The 17,714-nt window shown below is 36.7% G+C and overlaps 2 protein-coding genes across 4 annotated transcripts in view; one reads left to right on the top strand and one right to left on the bottom strand.

Annotated features, from left to right (window-relative positions):
* Nucleotides 1–17,714, bottom strand: part of GPHN (gephyrin) — a 631,539-nt gene that overhangs the window by 38,449 nt on the left and 575,376 nt on the right. The gene's annotated exons all lie outside the window — the stretch shown is intronic.
* LOC309802041 (protein canopy homolog 1-like) lies at nucleotides 4,949–5,703 on the top strand. Its single transcript, XM_082617232.1, has one exon. It carries the CDS (start codon nucleotides 4,974–4,976, stop codon nucleotides 5,250–5,252), a length of 279 nt encoding a protein of 92 aa, XP_082473358.1. The 5' UTR covers nucleotides 4,949–4,973; the 3' UTR covers nucleotides 5,253–5,703.

Here is a 17,714-nt window from a genome sequence, read left to right as displayed (position 1 = left end):
AGAATAAATCTATCAGAAAATGAATGTGGCTTTCTCAAGACTTTACATACTAATCAGTTTCTGTGAAGAAGGAATATGTCTAGAGGGTATGATATCTTTTGACTATTATATCTTCTCAGATTTCAGTGGGTATTGGGGGTCCACTTTCAGTTCAGACTCTGCTTTTTAAAATTTCTATCTGGAATAGGGCCAAGATGGCAGAGTGGGAAGATGCTGAGCTCACCTCCTCCCATGGGCACACCAAAATCACAACTATTTACAGAGAAACTATCGATGAGAATGACCTGAAGACTAGCAGAAAATCTCATTGGTAAAGGCAAATATACAGTAAACCAACCACTCATAAAGCTAGTAGGAGGCTTAAATGAAAAAAGTAGTAAAATCATCTATATTCACAGTAAGTAGTTAAGGGCATACAAACAAAAAGATATAAAATATGATGTCAAAAATATTAAACATGTAGGGGAAAGTAAAAATGCAGGGTTGTTAGAATGCATTTGAACTTAAGAAAGCATCAACTTAAAATAATCATGTATATGTGTATGTAAACCTCATGGTAAGCACAAACCAAAAATCTATAAAAGATACATATACAAAAAGAGAAAGGAATCCAAATGTAACAATAAAGATAGTTATCAAATCACAAGGGAAGAGAGCAAAAGAGGAAGAGAGGAACAAAAAAGACCTACAAAAACAAGTAACAAAATGGCAATCAGTACACACCTATCAATAATAACTTTAAATGTAAATGGGTTAAATGCCCCAATCAAAAGATAGAGTGGCTGAATAAATTAAAAAAAACAAAACCCATATATATGCTGCCTGCAAGAGACTGACTTCAGATCTAAAGACACATATAGACCAAAAGAGAGGGGATGGAAAAAGGTACTCCTTGCAAATAGAAAAGAAAAGAAAGTTGGAGTAGCAATACCAATGCAAGACAAAATGGACTTTAAAATGGAGAATGTTACAAGAGACAAAGAAGGACATTACATAATGATAAAGAGATCAATCCAACAAGAAGATATAACAATGTAAAATATATATGCACCCAACATAGGAGAACCTAAATACATAAAACAAATATTAACAAACATCAAGAAAGAAATTGATAGCAACACAACAACAGTAGGGGACTTCAACACCCCACTCACATCAACGGACAGATCACCCAGACAGAAAATTAATAAGGAAACATTGGCCTTAAATGACACATTAGACCTGATGAACTTAGTTGATACATATAGACCATTTCATCCAAAGCAGCAGAATACACATACTTTTCAAGTGCATGTGGAACATTCTCCAGGATAGAACACATACTAGGTCACAAAACAAAGCTCATTAAATTTAAGAACGCTGAAATCATATCAAACATCTTTTCTGACCACAACACTATGAGATTAGAAATTAACCCTAAGGAAAAAAACTGCAAAAAAACCCCCCAAACGTGGAGGCTAAATAATATGCTACTAAACAACCAATGAATCACTTAAGAAACCAAAGAGGAAGTAAAAAAGTACCTAAACACAAATGAAAATGGAAGCACAACAACCAAAAACTATGGGACAGAGTAAAAGCATTTCGAAGAGGGTAGTTTATAGTGATATAAGCCTATCTCAGGAAACAAGAAAAATCTAAAATAAACAACTTAACCTACACCTAAAGGGAAACTAGAAAAAGAACAAACAAAACCCAATGTTAATAGAAGGAAATAAATATAAAGATCAGAGGAGAAATAAATGAAATAGAGACTAAAAAAGCAATAGAAAAGATCAATGAAACTAACAGCTGGTTCCTTGAAAAGATAAACAAAATTGGTAAACCTTTAGCCAGACTCATCAGGAAAAAAAGAGAGAGGACACAAATAAATAAAATCATAAATGAAAAAGAAGTTACAACTGATACCATAGAAATACAATAGTTCATAAATGATTATTACAAACAATTATATGCCAATAAAATGGACAACCTTGGAGAAATGGATAAATTCCTACAAACGTACAATCTCCTAAGACTGACTCAGGAAGAATTAGAAAATACGAACAGACCAATTACCAGTAATGGAATTGACTCAGTAATTAAAAAAACTCCCACCAAACAAAAGTCCATTAACAGATGGCTTCACAGGTGAATTTTATCAAACTTTTAAAGAACCATTAATGCCTATACTTCTCACATTATTCCACAAAAACGAGATGGAAGGAATGCTTCTGAACTCATATACGAGGTCAGCATCATCTGATATCAAAACAAAGATATCACACAAAAAAGAAAACTATAGGCCAAAATCACTGATGAACATAGATGCAGAAATCCTCAATGAAATATTAGCAAACAGAATTCAACAATATGTTAAAAGGGTCATATATCATAATCAAGTAGGATTTATTCCAGGGAGGCAATGATGGTCCAATATCCACAAATCAATTCATGTGATACACCACATTAACAAACTGAAGAATAAAAATCATATGATCATCTCAATAGATGTACAAAAAGCTTTTGACAAAATTCAACATCCATGTATAATAAAAACTCTCAACAAAGTGGTTAAAGAGGCTACATACCTCAACATAATAAAGACCATATATAACAAACCTACAGCCAACATCATACTCAACGGTGAAAAGCTGAAAGCATTTCCTCTAAAATCAGGAACAGGACAAGGATACCCACTTTTATTCAACATAGCATTGAAAGTCCTAGCCACAGCACTCAGACAAGAGAAAGAAATAAAAGGGATCCAAATTGGAAAGGAAAAAGTAAAACTGTCACTGTTTGCAGATGACATGATACTATATATAGAAAATCCTAAAGACACCAGCAAAAAAACTGTTAGAATAAATGAATTCAGTAAAGTTGCAGGATACAAAATTAATATACATAAATCTGTTGTGTTTCTATACACTAACAACAAACTATCAGAAAGAGAAATCAGGAAAATAATCTCATTTACAATTGTGTCAAAAAGAAAAAAATACCTAGGAATAAAACTACCTAAGGAGGTAAAAGACCTGTACTTGGAAAACTATAAAACACCGATGAAAGAAATTAAAGATGACACAAGTAGAAAGATACACTGACTGTGTCCATGAATTGGAAGAATTAATATTGTTAAAATTACCATACTACCCAAGGCAATCTACAGATTTCATGTAATCCCTATCAAAATACCAATGGCATTTTTTCACAGAACTAGAATAATTAAAAAATTTGTATGGAAACACAAAAGACTGTGAATAGCCAAAATAATCTTGAGAAGAAGAACAAAGTTGGAGGTATCAAGCTCCCTGATTTCAAATTACACTACAAAGCTACAACAATCAAAACAGTATGGCACTGTCACAAAAACAGACCCATAGATCAATGAAACAGGATAGAGAGCCCAGAAATAAACCCAGACTTATGGTCAATTAATCTAAGACGAAGGAGGCAAGAATATACAATGGAGAAAAGACAGTCTCTTCAATGAATGTTGTTGGGAAAACTCGACAGTTACTTGCAGAAGACTCAAACTTGCCTAATTTCTTACACCATATACAAAAATAAACTAAAGATGGATTAAAGACCTAAGTGTAAGACCAGAAACCATAAAAATCCTAGAAGAAAACATGGGCGATATGCTGTTTTACATTGGTTGTAGCAATATTTTTTTTGGATATGTTTCCCCAGGTAAAGGAAACAAAAGCAAAAATTAACAAATGGGACTACATTTGTTAATTAAAAAGCTTTTGCACAGAGAAGGAAACTATCAACAGAATGAAAAGGCAGACTACTGAATGGGAGAAAATATTTGCAAACGATATGACCAATAAGGGGTTAATACACAGCATATATAAATAGCTCATACAACTCAATATCAAAAAAAACCCAACCTGATTTAAAAATGGGCAGAATTGGGAGACTGGGATTCACATATATACAGTATTGACACCATGTATAAAATAGGTAACTTAATGACAATATACTGTATAGCACAGGGAACTCAATGCATTGTGGTGACCTAAATGGGAAGGAAATCCAAAAAGAGAGGGGATATATGTATATGTATAACTGATTCATTTTGCTGTACAGTAGAAACGAACACAATATTATAAAGCAACTATAGTCCAATAAAAATTAATTGAAAAAAAAGATGGGCAGAAGACCTGAATAGATATTTTCCCAAATAAGATATTTAGATGGCCAGCGGGAACATGACAAGATGCTCAGCATAACTAATCACAGAATTGCAAACCAAAACCATAACGAGATATCAACTCATACCTGTCAGAATGGCTATTATAAAAAAGACAACAAATAACAAGTGTTGGCAAGGATACGGAGAAAAGGGGACCCTTGTGCAGTGTTGGTGGGATGTAAATTGGTGTGGCCACTATGGAGGTTCTTAAAAAATTAAAAATAGAACTACCATATGATCCAGCAGTTCTACTTCTGGGTAGTTTTCCAAAGAAAACAAAACCACTAATTTGAAAAGATATACGCGCCGCTATGTTCACTGTAGCATTATTCACAATAGTGAAGATATGTAAGCAATTAAGTGTCCATTGATAGATGAATGGATAAAGAAGAGATGGTGTGTGTATATACTGTATATGGAATACTACTCAGCCATAAAAATGAATGGAATCTTGCCATTTGTGACAACATGGATAGATCTAGAGGGTATTATGCTAAGTGAAATAAGTCAGACAGAGAAAGACAAATACTCTATGATTCACTTACAGGTGGAATCTAAAAAACAAGACAAATGAACATACATATCAAAACAGAAACAGAGGCGCGGGGCGGAGGTGGTGGCCAAAGGGTCCTCTGAATCCTCACTGGATTCTGGAGGGAGAGGGGCGCGCGGAGACGGGCAGCAGCTGTTCCAAAGACAGCGCAGCTGCACCTGCGAGAGGGGTGATTCGATTCCCTTAGCCCAGTCGGAGGCATTCCTCACAGACCTCTTGGATAAAGTGTGTGAGCGAATGAATGACTACAAGCTCGAAGAAGACCCCGTGACTAAGGAGAAGACTTTCAAGAGATTTGCTCCAAGGAAAAGAGACAAAATATACAAAGAATTTAAAAAATTCTATTTTTATTCTGATGCTTACAGACATTTGAAATTCGCGTGTGAAACTACAATGGAAGAGTACGAAGATGAAATATTCTCACTTACGGCCCAGGAGGCACACTACCTCACTGACAAGCTGTGCAGTGAAAAATCAGGTCTGTGTGAAACTTCTACTAATCACAGTGAACTCTAGGAATGATGGTGCTGCTAGTTAGAGGAGAGACAAGTCACAGCCCCCAAGGTCAATGTCTGCATTTCTGTCTTCATGTTTCTTCATGAGAAGAAACTTTACATCTCTTGTTCATACTGCATTGTCTCATGTTTGATATTTAATTGAACACCTCTTGTTTGGCATCATGATGAGTCCCAATTCTTTCTATAGGTGAAGCTGAGGAGTGCATGAAACGAATTACCTTTGTAGATTTTGATACAAACAGGCTTGGCAGGAAAGCATTTAACTCAGGAAAAAAGTGAAGACATTTCATAAATGAAATAAGGATTTAACAATGTGTACTGTATATTTCATGCACATATACAAGTATAGTGTTCTATTTGATAAAAACTTGATTTGATTTCATAAATACTTGACTAGCCATGAAATTAAGAAAACATATTGCTGCAAATTCCAGGTTAATTTTTCTGGGCTGTATGGCTATCACTGAAAGAAGCAAACTCACTTTATATCAGGAATGAAATTTAAATTTCTAGAAACCTTAAGTGTAAAAACTTTTTAATTTCTAAAATTTAATTAAATGCATAAAAAGCAGTGAGTACTTTTACAGGGAACAATAACTATACTGGCCTTTCTGATGCATACATCCTGAATTCAAATGATTTAGAAAGTTGATTTATTATTCATGTATTTATTATCATGTAGTCTTAAAGGATGATACCAATGGCCATGTTTTGTTTTGCTGCAAACTCTCCTGTCGTGCCTTTGTTTCTTAAAGACTTTTACCTAACATTTAGCGTGTAGATTTTACTACTAACCAACCTATCATTCTTTCTATGAATGTTTTTGTAGGTGTGGAAATGGAAGGAGAGGTGGGAACTTATGGAAAATTGCCTTTTGACCATGTTAATAACAGAGTGTAGTAATAATCTAACTCTTGGAGATTTCATTGTCTCTGTTAAGTTTACATTCATTGGAATATAACTTTAATCATTTAAAAGGTCAGGACCTATTTTACACTTGTTTTAAAGAGGAAGTTCTCATTGTTGTCTCTGAGAATTTACTAGGTAGGATGCTTATACTTTGTTATGTGGATCACTATTTGCTAAGAATAAGCCAAGACCAATACATCCATTTCACTGAGAAGTGGAGAGTGGAATAGAGCAAAGTCCCCAAAACAAAAACTATTTGCCATATGTTACCTGATGGCCTAGAAAGCACATTACTTAAGCCACTCAACTGACTCGTCAGGAGGAAATAATTCTTACATTTAGAAAAATTTGCCAAAATGAAGAGAAAGAGGTTTCCATTCTTCTCCTTTTCCCACCTCAACTCTTATTAAAAGTTAGATTTTAAAAGTTAATTTCATTTATTTGGGAAAACTGAGAAGGTTTGTGATTTTTTATATGTCTGTAGCTGGCTAAGTAGTATAGATCCTACATATTAGAACCCAATGAGGCTGCACTACATGCAGCTGATAAAAAATGGAAATAGGATTTAAGAATAATTAGCATCATTTTTCAGTAGGGTAGTAAAATTGTGACTTAAAACATAGTCCCTATAACTTTAGTAAACTTAGCTATTTAAGTTTAATTTAGCATTTCAAAAAATGAGTCATAAACATTTTCCTAACTTAGGCTTCCTTGGTAAATGCACTAAACTGTTTCTTCACGGGAACATGTAGAGACACTGGCACGAAGTTCCCTCGAAAACCATAACATTCGTGATTGTAGAAGTGTTGGCTGCGGTCCTTCCACACCCTCAATGGTAAATCTGACAAATTCTCACATCTAGACAGTACTAATGCTAATCGTAGAATTTAAGAGATTTTGGGCTTTTGTTTCCCACCTAAAGGACCGTGGGGAGGTATGCCTTCCCTCCACTGATGGCTGTTTCTCATGGATATTGAGGCGTCTGCTTTGACTGGAGAGAACCAAATATCTTGCCTCTGATGGGTAATATCTTAAGGTTTTGCTAGATAGGGCTTTTCAGTTGTTTCTTACTTCCTAGTAAAAATAATCTCGTCTCTTGCAAGATTTTCAATATCTCATGACTTAGATAATTTTTTTAATTTCCAGATCAAACTTGTTAAACACATGTAAATGTTTGTAGTTAGTGGTTAACACTACATTTGAGTGAGCCACTGCATTTCTTATGGCTGCGATGACTCTTAAGTTTCCCTCTGGGTGTGGTGAGGCTGCGCTGCTTTTGCTAATGAACAATAATGAGAGAGTAGCTAACTGCTGGCTTTGCCATGCCTCCAAACACATTCCTGCCTTTTAATGACTTTTATTGACCCAAAACAAAGCAAAAGCAAAAAGCCAGAAAAAAAAAAAAAGGGAGAAAAAGAAACAAAACAACACCTAGGGTGTGACTGAAAAGTTTCTTAGAGTCCATGAAAAGCACCTAATTCTGGGTCAGAAGAAAATCTCGGAGAAAAGGTGGGGAGAGGTTTATAATGCTTATTAAAATAATGTGGAGAGAAGACGTGTTTCAGGTGGATGATTTCAAATCGTACTTTTATGAGATGGTTTCTTTGGGTCTCCATGGAAGACTTCTGTGAGCCTCCTCTCATAAAGAAAACACCAAATTGGCTGAGATGAACAGCTTATATTTTGTTATGTGGATTACGATTTGCTAAGAAGAAGCCAAGACCAATGAATCCATTTCACTGAGGAGTGGAGAGTGGAATAGAGCAAAGTCCCAAATGGGAGAGATCAATACTTGATTTACTAAAGCAAGCCCTAAAAAAAAAAGTCAATAACTGGTTATATTTTTTTATACCTATTTCTCTGCTTGGTTGATATTTATTAATATATGTAATAGCATTATCTAAATATTTTAAACTATAAACAAACAAACAAACAAACCAAAAAAACAAAACAGAAACAGTCATAGATACAGAGAACAAACAGGTGGTTGCTAGAGGGGGGATGACTGTAACAGGTGAGGGCAATTAAGAGGTACAAACTTGGGGCTTCCCTGGTGGCGCAGTGGTTGACAGTCCACCTGCCGATGCAGGGGACATGAGTTCGTGCCCCAGTCCGGGAAGATCCCACATGCCGCGGAGCAGCTAGGCCCGTGTGCCATGGCCGCTGTGCCTGCGCGTCCAGAGCCTGTGCTCCACAACGCGAGAGGCCACAACAGTGAGAGGCCCGCATACCGCAAAAAAAAAAAAAAAAAAAAAAAGAGGTACAAACTTATAAAATAAATGAGCCAAAGGGATAAAATGTACAGTGTGGGAATACAGTCAATAATAATATATCTTTGTATGGTAACTAATCTTATTATGGTGATCATCTTGTAATGTATAGAAATATATTGAGTCACTATGTTGTATACCAGGAACTAACATAGTGTTGTAGGTCAATTACACTTAACAAACAAACAAACCCATAGAAAAAGAGATTGGACTTGTGATTACCAGAGGGAGGTGGTAAGGGGAGGGGGAATTGGATGAAGGTGGTAGAAAGGTACCAACTTCCAGTTACACGATAAATAAGTACTAGGGATGTAATGTACAACATGATTAATATAACTAACACTGCTGTGTGTTATACATGAAAGTTGTTAAGAGAGTAAATCCTGAGTTCTCATCACAAGGAAAAAGTGGTTTTTTCTTTTCTTTTATATCTATACGAGATGATGGATGTTCACTAAATTTATTGTGGTAATCATTTCATGATGTGGTCAGATAATTAAAAAAAATTTTATTGGAGTATAGTTGATTTGCAATGTTGTGTTAGTTTCAGGTGTACAGTAAAGTGAATCAGTTATACATATACATATATCCACTCTTTTTTAGATTCTTTTCCCATATAGGTCATTAGAGAGTATTGAGTAGAGTTCCCTGTGCTATACAGTAGGTCCGTATTAGTTATCTACTTTATATATAGTAGTATGTATATGTCAATCCCAATCTCCCAATTTATTCCTCCCCCATGTTTCCCACCTTGTAACCATAAGTTTGCTGTATCTGTGACTCTATTTGTTTTGTAAATAAGTTCATATGTACCATTCTTTTTAGATTCCATATATAAGCGATATCATATATGATATTTTTCTTTCTCTGTCTGACTTATTTCACTCAGTATGACAATCTCTAGGTCCATCCATGTTGCTGCAAATGGCATTATTTTGTTCTTTTTTATGGCTGAGTAATATTCCATTGTATATATGTACCACATCTTCTTTATGCACTCCTCTGTTGATGGACATTTAGGTTGCTTCCATGTCTTATCTATTGTAAATAGTGCTGCAGTGAACATTGTGGTGCATGTATCTTTTCAAATTATGATTTTCTCTGGATATATGCCCAGTGCAGAAGACCTAAACAGACATTTCTCCAAAGAAGACATACAGATGGCCAAGAGGCACATGAAAAGATGCTCAACATCACTAAATATTAAAGAAATGCAAATCAAAACTATAATGAGGTATCACCTCACACTGGTCAGAAAGCCATTATCAAAAAATCTATAAACAATAAATGCTGGAGAGGGTGTGGAGAAAAGGGAACCCTCCTACACTGTTCATGGGAATGTAAATTGGTACAATCCTATGGAGAACAGTATGGAGGGTCCTTAGAAAACTAAATATAGAACTACTATAAGTCAAATGATTATACTGTACACCTTAAACTTATATAGTGCTGGATGTCAATTATATCTCAATAAAAGTGGGAAAAAATTGTATCTGCCTTAAGTTACTGTAATCCTGATTCTGGGATAAATTTCTTTTTGCTTTATCACATAGTCTACTATAGAAGTCAAAACAAAGACAGATCCTTTACCCAAGATTAGATTTTATGGACTTAGAGCATTCAGAATGCAAATGCAGTTTTATTTTAACATATTTAATATAAACACACAGATGGACAACAGCTGCTAATTAGTTTCCTGTTTCATCTGTTACACCAACTGTGAGCTGTATCATTTTAGGATGAGTGAAGATGACAGCAGGAGAGTGAGAAAAAAATTCTAGGATTTGGAGATTAAAACAATAATGGCAGTTGATCATACCAAGATAACAAAAAAAAATAGTTAAGGATAAACTAATCATATACTAATTTCTTCAGAGGTCAAGGATAAATTCCTGAACTATAAATATTTTCTGGGTGTCTACTTCACGTATAGGATCAAACTATACACTACATATAGTCATCATTTAGTCCTCCTTCAGTCCCACTGGGTTTTCAGGTACTATGGAGTCATATAAAACAGAACAAAGTATGGTCACTGCCTTTAAATGTACAAACCAGTGCAGAAAACATGTGACAAAATTTAGAAAACTGAATAAAATGAGCAAATAAATTAACACTGATTGAACTTAAAATACATTAATTAAAGTGAAAATACATATAAAAAGAAATGTTATAAATGTTGAGTGGAATAGAATGATCAGAACTGGTTTGGGATAATTAGGAAAGGCTTTCTGGACATATTACTCTTTATGGGAGTCAGGTCATGTGAGAAAAACATTTTGAAAATTACAGTAATACCTAGAGGTAATTCTTGGAAGAAACAGTAACATCAACTGTAATAGCAGCTCTTAAGGATTAAAAAAGGCAAACGTAGTAGCCACTAAAAAGTCTGTCATTAAGAATAGGAAGAATCTCTTGTCAATAAACACATGTTTGTTACGGTTAAAAAAAATGTTTTTGGTTAACCAATAGAAAATGAGAGACCTCTGTTGATAAATGATCAGAAAATAAATCTATTATGTTGACTTAAAAATTAAAACTTTATTCCATAAGGGAAGCTGGCAGTTTATAAAGAGGATAAGAACCATTTAAATTCAGATCTAAATTCTGATAATATGAAATTTCTAGTTTTATAAATTAAGCACTAGGAAGCTAGGATATGTTTGGTTCACAAATTGGAGGATGTAAGGCACTGGGCTTTGTTAAGTCTATCTTGATAATTCCTGCTAAATGTGTCAGTTTTATAAGAATCCAATTTGCTATCTCTGCGCCTGTTCCCCTTCTGTTTCATGCTTCGCTGCGAAGAGGCAGCTTCACAAATTGGCAGCAGGAGCAGGCAATTTAAATCCAAAACATCAATTTATGACAGAACCAAGCAAGCCCAGAATGATTTGAGTGGGGCAGGCTTCTGTGATGGCAATTTTCCAGAAGGGGGAATTCTTTTCTTAATTAAGGGAATTTCCCAGCCTTTCAGGCCTTGAAAGGCTAGAAAGTCCAAGTCAGCAGTTTGTTAGCTACCTTACCAAGCTGTTTCAAAACTTATGTAGAAATATAAATAGCTCAATAGTTAAAACCCAGTTTTAGGAATGATATAAATTTAATCAATGCTGAACTTTATTTTAAAAAATTTCCCCAAGTAGATTTTGTGTATCTGAATCATAATTACTGCTTAGTATATTTAAGAAGTTAATGTGTAATGTTTGGATGTTAATATCTATTGAATGATTAAATCCCCCAAATCTACCCAGTTTTTACTCTGTTACTCTACTTCTTCTGGCCTGATAGAAATGTATGACATGTTTTATTATAGTAGTTTTTTTTTTCTTTTAATACCTGCTGTGACCATCTAGTACTTTTTGGAGCATGAAGAGATGCACCCACTGAGAACTGAGTCCCTCACTCTGTTCCTTTTGCTACTGCACATGACAACACCTCTCAGAGATGTAGTTTTAAGCATTGAACTTGATATGTTAATTGGTTTATATTCATGAACTGGACAGATTCTTTAAAATCATCACCATCCTGCTCCTCACAATATAATGAGTCATTTTGTACTTAAATTTTCGGGTGCCAGAATGCATATATGTTACTCTGGAAAAACATTTTACCTTTTGTGAAAGATGGCTTGGGAGAATTAAATGTGTGTGAAGTGAATGAGAGTGACAATAAAAATTATTTTTTTGGGAAAAAAAAAGATGTTAATGTGTAAGATCATCTAAGCCAGTGGGAGCAGCTCCCCAACTTTTAAAGTTAGAAGCTTCCTAAATTCATTTGGAATTCTGTTCCCCCGTCCTGCCCCACATTCTTCAGAAATATAAAATGAATCATCCTAGGTGCAAGGCTTTATATCATGCATTTTTTTCTGATGTACCTCAGTTACCAATATAATTTTGTTGTCAGTGCCATATTTTCTGGTCTGCTCCTATGGCTAAGGTTTTTGTACTCACTTTGAAGGGACCCTGTAAGATTTTTCTGGACAGTTGCACAGTTAGAAGTTTCTAGGTTCCAAGGAAAAGGAGGATGGTATAGGAAAAGATAGCAGAGTTGTCTAATCTAGAAGAGGTACTCCTACTAAGTGCTATAGACATAGGGTTACCAAGACATACCTTGTCCTGGATTTCATGGAGCTTACATGTTGGGAAAGAAAACAACACTGGCTCAATATGAACAAATCCTTTTCCCACCCTGTTTAGGCCACATCAGGACACTGAGGGAAAAGAGAAAAAATGTAAAAACAGAGAAGCACATATGTGCTAAATGACCAATATCTTAACCAAGTCTGGCCACAATTGTCATGGCACATATAATACTCTGTACTTATGTACATATGCAAACATCCTTATTTGTCTTAGACTGCCTCCACAGTAGGGAAACAGTAGCTCACGCTGCCTAGGAGAACAAAAGGAAGCTAACAGGTTATTGAACCAGCCGTGGGGAAAAGAAAACTAGGATATCTACTGTTCCATATTCAAAGTAGAAATAGGATGTAGCTTAGAAGTATTATAGTTTACCCCTGTAAACACAAACTAATCTGTGCCAGTTTGAAATCACCAGGTTTGACTAGTTTCATATTCAGACCATATTCAGTGTCCCCCTCTTTCCTTTTGTTACTTCCTGGCATTTATTGAGTAGCTACCATGTGCTGACAATGTTCTAAATGCTAAGGATAAAGCCATGAACAACTTGTTTCACATGCCCACCAGCAAGAAGTTGAGGACAGCAGTTGTTTTATTTATAATTTTACCCCTGGTATCAATATAGCTTTGCAAATGGCAGACACTCAACAAATGGTCGTAAAGTTAATAAAATAAAAAAATTAAAAACACTCTCAAATAATTGTGGGTATATGCCAAGATTTAGTTATAAAGGTCTTCATCAATTACTCACAATTGAGAAAGATTAGGAATAATCTAATGTCTGACAACAAGGGATTGTATAAATCAGTCAAATTATACTTTTTACTAGAGAATAATATGTAGGCATTAAAATGACATAGCGGAGTACTATGTAATGATATGGACAGATGTTTATGGTATACTGAGTATAAAAATGGAGGGAAGGAAAATGGAAGGCAAAAATAAGTATAATTTCTTTGTTTTTTAATACACATTCACATACACATAAGCTATATACATGTATAGAATTAAAGAATAGAAGAAGAGTAATGTTGGGTAATAGGATTATGCGTTAATTTCCTTTGCTTAAAAAAATCTATATTTTCTAAATTTTCTTCAGTGCATGTTTATTTGTTCTAAGATTAAAAAGTCACATTAGGGACTTCCCTCACAGTCCAGTGGTTAAGACTCCACGCTTCCACTCTAGGGGGCGCGGGTTTGATCCCTGGTCAGGGAACTAAGATCCCGCATGCCATGAGGCTAGGTCAAAAAAAAAAAAAAAGTTACATTAAAAATGTATACCTGGGCAGGGGGCATTCCCAAGATGGCATAGTAGAAGGATCCAGGACTCACCTCCTCTCATAGGCACAAAAATTTTAGAATTATTTACAGAACAACTATCAATGAAAAAGACCAGAACCTACCAGAAAAGAGAATATAACTAAAGACATAAAGAAGGAAGCACAACAAGATGGGTAGGAGGGGTGAAGTCACAGTATAGTCAAGACCCAAACCCCCAGGTGGGTGACATACAAATGGGAGAATAATTAAAATTGCAGAGGTGCTCCCTAAGAAGCAAGGGGTCTGAGCCCCACATCAAGCTCCCTAGCCTGGGGGTCCTGTACCAGGAAGACGAGCCCCCAAAACATTTGGCTCTGTTGGTCAGCGGGGCTTGCTTTCAGGAGTCCCAGAGGATTGTGGGAAATAGAGACTAAACTCTTAAAGGGCACACACAAAATCTCACATGCTCTGGGACCCAGGGAAGAAGCAGTAATTTGAAAGGAGCCTGGGTCAGACCTACCTGCTGATCTTGGAGAGTCTCCTGGAGAGGCAGGAGACAACTGGAGATCACCCTGGGGAAACAGACATTGGCGACAGCTATTTTTGAGAGCTTGTTCTGCTATGTGGACACTGGTGCTGGCAAATGCCACTTTGGAATCCTCCCTCTAGCTTATTAGTCTCAATACCCAGCCCCACCTCTGCCCATCAAGCTTGTAGGCACTGGTACTGTGATGCCTCAGGTCAAGCAACTAATTGAGCCAGGACACAGCTCCACTCACCAGCATACAGGCTGCCTTAAGATCCCCTGAGCCCACAGCCACCCCTGGACATGGCCCTGCCCAACTGAGGGCACAGGACCTGTCCCCACACACCACTGCATAGGCACTAGACCTGAGACCCCCAAGACTCTGCAGTCAGAGATACTGGGACCCAGTTCCACCTAGTAGTGGGCAGGCACCAGCCTCAGAATCCCCTAGGCCCTGATCCCACCTACCAGTGTGCCTGTTTTAGCCTTGGGAGCAGTCTCACACAATAGCAGGCACCTTGGATGAGAATGCTAGGCCTGGGACAACTGCAGCTCCATAGCCCACTGTGGCAGGATCCAGACCACCCACCAGCAGGCCACCACCTGCCCTGGGACTGGCTGGGACCCTACACTGCCCAACAGCAAGCCAACACAAGCTTTGGGACACCCTGGACTCCATAGCCAGCTGTGTCAGGAAATGCCCCAATGACCAGTGGTCTGACATCAGCTCTGGGACCACTGGGCCCTGCAGCCAAACCCTGCCAATGGGCCAGCACTAGCTCCAAGACTTGGCTTCACCCACTGGTAGGTGGGTACCAGCCCCAGGATGTCCTGGACTCCGACTTCACCCACCAGTGAGCCAGCAATAGCCCTGGGCACCCTGGGATTCTGCAGCTAGCTGTCTTGTGACCCAGTCCCACAAACCAGTAGCTGGCAGCTCTGTACAAGGCAGCGCCTGGTAACCAACAAAACTGGGGGCGAGTCACACCTACCAGATTGCTGAGAGTAGTCAGCCTGCTGAAACAGAAGGACCTACACAGCCCACATAGGGGACACCCCTATAGCACACAGCTCTGGTGACCAGAGGAGGGTGCACTGCTGGGATACATAGGAAGTCTTCTACAAAAGGCTACTTCTCCAATATCAGAAAATGTAACCAACCTACCAGATACATAGAAATAAAAAACAGCAAGTTAGGCAAAATGAGGTGATAGAGAAACATGTTCCAAATGAAGGAACAAGATAAAACCCCAGAAGGAGAACTCACTGACATGGAGATAGGCAATGCACCCCAGAAAGGGTTCAAGGTAATGATCGTAAAGATAATCAAAGAACTAGGGAGAAGAATGGATGAACAGAGTGAGAAGTTAGAATTTTTTGACAATGACTTAGAAAATATAAAGAAGAACCAAACAGAGATGAAGAACATGATAACTGAAATGAAAAATACACTAGAAGGAATCGACAGTAGACTAGGTGATACAGAGGAACAGATCAGTGAGCTGGAAGACAGACTAGTGGAAGTCACTAAAGCTGAAGAAAAAAAAGAAAAAAGAATTGAAAAAATGAGGACAATTTAAGAGACCTCTGGGATAACATCAAATGTATTAACATTTTCATTATAGGGGTCCCAGAGGAGAAGAGGAGAGAGAAAGTGGCAAAGAACATATTTGAAGACATAACAGCTGAAAACTTCCCTAACCTGGGAAAGGACACAGACAGCCAGGCCCAGAAAGCATGGAGAGTCCCAAACAGGATCAACCCAAAGAGGACCACACCAAGACACACTAGTAATTAAAATGGCAAAATTAAAGATAAAGAGAGAATATTAAAAGCAGCAAGGGAAAAGCAATGAATAACATACACGGGAACTCCCCTAAGGCTATCAGCTGACTTTTCAGCAGGAACTCTGCAGGCCAGAGGGAGTGGCACAATATATTTGAAGTGATGGAAGGGGAAAACCTACAACAAAGAATACTCTACCTGGCAGGACTGTCATTCAAATTTGATGAAGAGATCAAAAGTTTCACAGACAAGGAAAACATAAAGGGTTCAGCACCACCAAACCAGCTTCACAATGAATGTTAAAGGGAATTCTCTAAGTGAAAAAGAAAAGGCCACAATTAGAAACATGAAAATTATGAAGAAGGCAAATATACAGTAAAAGTCAACCACAGACAAAGCAAGTAAGGAGGTTAAAAGACGAAAGTAGCAAAATCATTTATATCCATGATAAGCAGTTAAGGAATTCACAAAACAAACAGACATAAAATATGATATTAAAAATAGTAATTCTGAGGGAAGGAGAGTAAAAATGCAGGGTTGTTAAAATGTTTTTGAACTTAAGAGATCAGTAACTTAAAATAATCACGTATATATACATACATATACATGTAAATTGCTATATATATAAACTTCATGGTAACCACAAACCAAAAATCTATAATAGATACGCACACAGAAAAAGGAAAGGAATCCAAACATAACAATAAAGATAGCCATCACACCACAAGGGAAGAGAACAAAAGAAGAATGGGACAAAAAAGAACTACAAAAATAACCCCCAGCAAGTAACAAAATGGCAATAGATACATACCTATCCATAATGACTTTAAGTGTAAATGGACCAAATGCTACAATCAAAAGACACAGAGTGGCTTAATGAATACAAAAACAAGACATATATATGCTGCCTACAAGAGAATTGTTTCAGATCTAAAGACACACACAGACTGAACATGAGGGGATGAAAAAAAGGTACTCCATGCAAATGGAAATCAAAAGAAAAGCTGGGGTAGCAATACTTATACCAGACAAAATAGATGTTGAAACGAAGATTGTACAAGAGAAAAAGAAGGATGTTACATAATGATCAAGGGATCAATACAGGAAGATATAGCAATTGTAAATATATATGCACCCAACATAGGAGCACCAAAATACATACAGCAAATATTAACAAACATAAAGGAAGAAACTTACAGTAACACAGTAATAGTAGGGGACATTAACAAACCACTCACATTAATGGAAATATCATCCAGATAGAAAATCAATAAGAAAACATTGGACTTAAATGATACAATAGATCAAATGGAGTTAATGGATATATATAGAACATTCCATCCAAAAGTAGGAGAATACAAATTCTTTTCAAGTGCACATGGGACATTCTCCAGGACAGAGGACATGCTAGGCCACAAAACAAGCCTCGGTAAACTTAAGAAAATTGAAATAATATCAAACTTCTGACCATAATGCTATGAGACTAGAAATCAAATACAAGAAAAAATAAAACTGCCCAAAACACAAACACATGGAGGCTAAACAATATGCTATTAAACAACCAATGGATCACT

Source organism: Mesoplodon mirus, assembly GCF_964341445.2.
Source record: "Mesoplodon mirus genome assembly, chromosome: 4".
Classification (NCBI taxonomy): domain Eukaryota; kingdom Metazoa; phylum Chordata; class Mammalia; order Artiodactyla; family Ziphiidae; genus Mesoplodon; species Mesoplodon mirus.
The sequence above is the reverse complement of the archived record's forward strand: the minus strand, read 5'-3'. Positions and strand labels throughout refer to the sequence as shown.